This window comes from Penaeus monodon, chromosome 32 (assembly GCF_015228065.2).
Source record: "Penaeus monodon isolate SGIC_2016 chromosome 32, NSTDA_Pmon_1, whole genome shotgun sequence".
NCBI classification, from domain to species: domain Eukaryota; kingdom Metazoa; phylum Arthropoda; class Malacostraca; order Decapoda; family Penaeidae; genus Penaeus; species Penaeus monodon.
In genome coordinates this window covers 16,045,003-16,047,903 of record NC_051417.1, presented here as the reverse complement: position 1 = coordinate 16,047,903, position 2,901 = coordinate 16,045,003, and the positions used below count along the sequence as shown (strand labels likewise).

General features: G+C 39.5%; 1 protein-coding gene across 1 annotated transcript in view; it reads right to left on the bottom strand.

The window, feature by feature from the left end:
- Positions 1-1,542: 1,542 nt before the first annotated feature.
- Positions 1,543-2,901, bottom strand: part of LOC119593569 (cuticle protein CP1499-like) — a 6,364-nt gene continuing 5,005 nt past the window's right edge. Inside the window, exons 2-3 of the mRNA XM_037942527.1 lie at positions 2,493-2,533; positions 1,543-2,041 (exon numbers count right to left, since the gene is read on the bottom strand). Of these exons, the coding sequence (XP_037798455.1) occupies positions 1,598-2,041; positions 2,493-2,533 (485 nt within the window). The 3' untranslated portion in view covers positions 1,543-1,597. The remainder of the gene's footprint in view (positions 2,042-2,492; positions 2,534-2,901) is intronic.

The following is a 2,901-nucleotide window of genomic DNA, read 5'->3' as shown; positions in this document are numbered from 1 at the left end:
CCTTACCAGCTCACTACCCACGAAACATGACTAACCATATCCCTCACCCTTTCTCAAGTTCACGAATATCATTATCCTTGAAGTCAGCGATGTTAACAATAACAATAACAACGGGAAGTCACATGAGTCAGCGAAGTGTACTCTTCTACTACGCACATCATACGACGAACTGATTTTGCTCGTCATGCATTACTCATGAAATGCTGAATGCTTCTGCGAATTTATCTCTCGCATACATACCATTCTCTGTAGCTATCACGTTGGGTAAGTTCAGAATCATTATTCCTTTAATCATCTGGCGAATTAATTTTCTCATTAGAAATGGTTAAAGAAGTGTAAAAAATAGATAAGGGTTTAAGCAAAAGCAGTTCTAGAAATGATAAAGAAATATTTATGAGAGAAATATGTATATACTGCTATTACCATTATGAAAGAATGTCTTGCAGTGCTTTTTTTATTGAATGAACTTCCCGTCATTGTCAATAATAACAATATTTACTTCCAGTTGACGAATTTCCTATCCAAGTGAATCACGTGTTAAAGTATTAGTTAACCTTGACGTATAAAAAAAAGAAGTATGAAAACTACAGTACCTTAATTAGGTTCCTGTGATGCGTCATGCTTTCATTATTGCATTTATGTAGAGGGATGTATCTCAAGGCCGAATTAATAGATAAATCCCATTATCGTCAGTTTTATTTGTCATAAGAATCAGGATGCTATATTCTGCCAGTAACACATGTCGTACTCTCCAGTGATACCATGGACATATACACATGATCATAAATCACAAAAACGCAGACATATAAATATGTAAGTAAATAGCCGAGATAATTTATGATTGTAAACGTGCGTACATCACTCCGGTACTTAATGGTTTAATATACGTGTGTCTGTCAAATAAATGTATGTAAATGTGAATTCACAAACCCTCTTCATCATCCACACGCTTATCAGCAAGAAATAGGCATTCGTTATCATTATTCTTTTTCATGGAAGAAAGTATATGCTCTTATTCTGTAAGTGTAAAGTCAGGTACCGCCTCCTCGCAAGATATCCTTGAACATTTCAGTATCTGGTATATGTCATTTATATGCCTTATATGATATTGCTTGATAAGGCACCTTGAATAATGTCTTACAATCTCAACTGAAGATCAGTGTTTAGGTAAAGGAATTTCGAAATCATTACCTCTTTCCAAATACCAAAGGTCATGATACTAAATCAGAAACTAGAGTGATAAACTATACCAAATGTATCTCCCTTAAAAAAGAAACCAGTCGTAAATCTTGACAATGGTCTTTCCCAGGTGAAATTTATCCGGATAATGGTTTTAGCGAGATATTTGTAATGGCAAATAGTCTCATTTTTATTGGCAACTTAACTGGCAGTGTCGTAACAGATGACATTTTTTAGTTCTCAAGCTTTATTATTGAATTCTGACATTTTTCTTTGTAAATCAATTTCTTTTTAGCCAAATTTTCTTTGTTCTTTTACTTAGGATTGTTCGCCAGTAATAGTAGGAAGTCTATAATGAAAAAAAAAGAAGTTGTTATTCATGTTTACTGACTGCTCTCAAAGTGGTCTGTGCACCATCTCAGTAATAGTAGCGAGGGGCATCATGATCTGGGGCCGCGGCTGCTGCTGCCGCCTGCAGGTTGTACAGGCGGAAGAAATCAGCCTTGGCGGCGGCCACGGCGGGCGTGTCACGGACCGGAGCAGGTGCAGCGCTGTAGGTGAGGACGGAGTGGTGGCCGGCGGGCGCTGCTGCATTGAGGTACAGAGTTGGGGTAGTTGGGTGATAGAGGGGATAACGGTACGCGCCCACGGCAGCCAGCTGGGCGTTGTATGCCTTGAAGAAAGCATTGCGTGCAGCGGTTACCTCGTAGGTATCAGATACCGGGGTGATGGTACCGTCGACGCCCGCCGGGACAGTGGCTGCCACGGGCCCGGTCCACTTCCTCTGGTACGGGGCGCCGTACACGCCATGGATGGCCTGCCAGTTGTAGCCAGAGCACACGCCCAGCACTGCCAGAATTACCTGAGATGCATTGAGAGCAATTGTCACCAATTGGATTCCATTAGTATTCCTGATTTACCTATCGGTTTAGAATTCTAGCGTTCGATAAGTCCGTATAAACATTTAACGGAAGGAGCATTTTAGTTTTCTCTCATTCTGAGTTTTAAAATTTTCATAAATTAACAAGCTGACTGACATAAAGCACCATGGAAAGGTGATTATAGAACTAGCTTTTGTCCAATGGATTTTTGTATCATTTGCATTATAATCCACTACGGAAATAACTGTCAATCTAAAAATGACCGACCGTAGTAAGTCTTACACTTACAATCAAAAGAACACAGATTTTCAATAATGTAAAATGTTTCGAAAAAAACAGGCTCAGGCTTACTTAACAAATACCAAATAATCTTTACACAAAAATCTAAAATACACACTACTACATAGTCAAATACCTCTGTAGACTACATACCATAGACTTCATGATGCTGTTCTTGGGATGCTTTAACCACACTGTATCGAATGAAGATCCGACCCCCTCTATTTATACATGGACGTAGGAGCGACGTCACCAGGTGCCCGCATAACCTTGGGGAGCATTTCGTGTGGCTAAGATGATGGTGTCCTAGCGTGCAATTTTAGCTAACGGAGGGTTTTTCGTAGTTTCTTAGCGGAATTGGTTTTGTCTTATTTCATTCTCTTTGTATGTGTCCTAGTTTGGTTTGTTAGAGATGGAATTTTATGTAATTTGGTTCGTGCGGATTTGAAACAAAGAATCAGAAACGGAATTAAAACAAAACCAGCTCAAAACATGTCAGGTGCATCCATTACGTCACAGTAGGCTCTGTGCAGAGAGACTGGTCCCTGTTCCATATTTACAT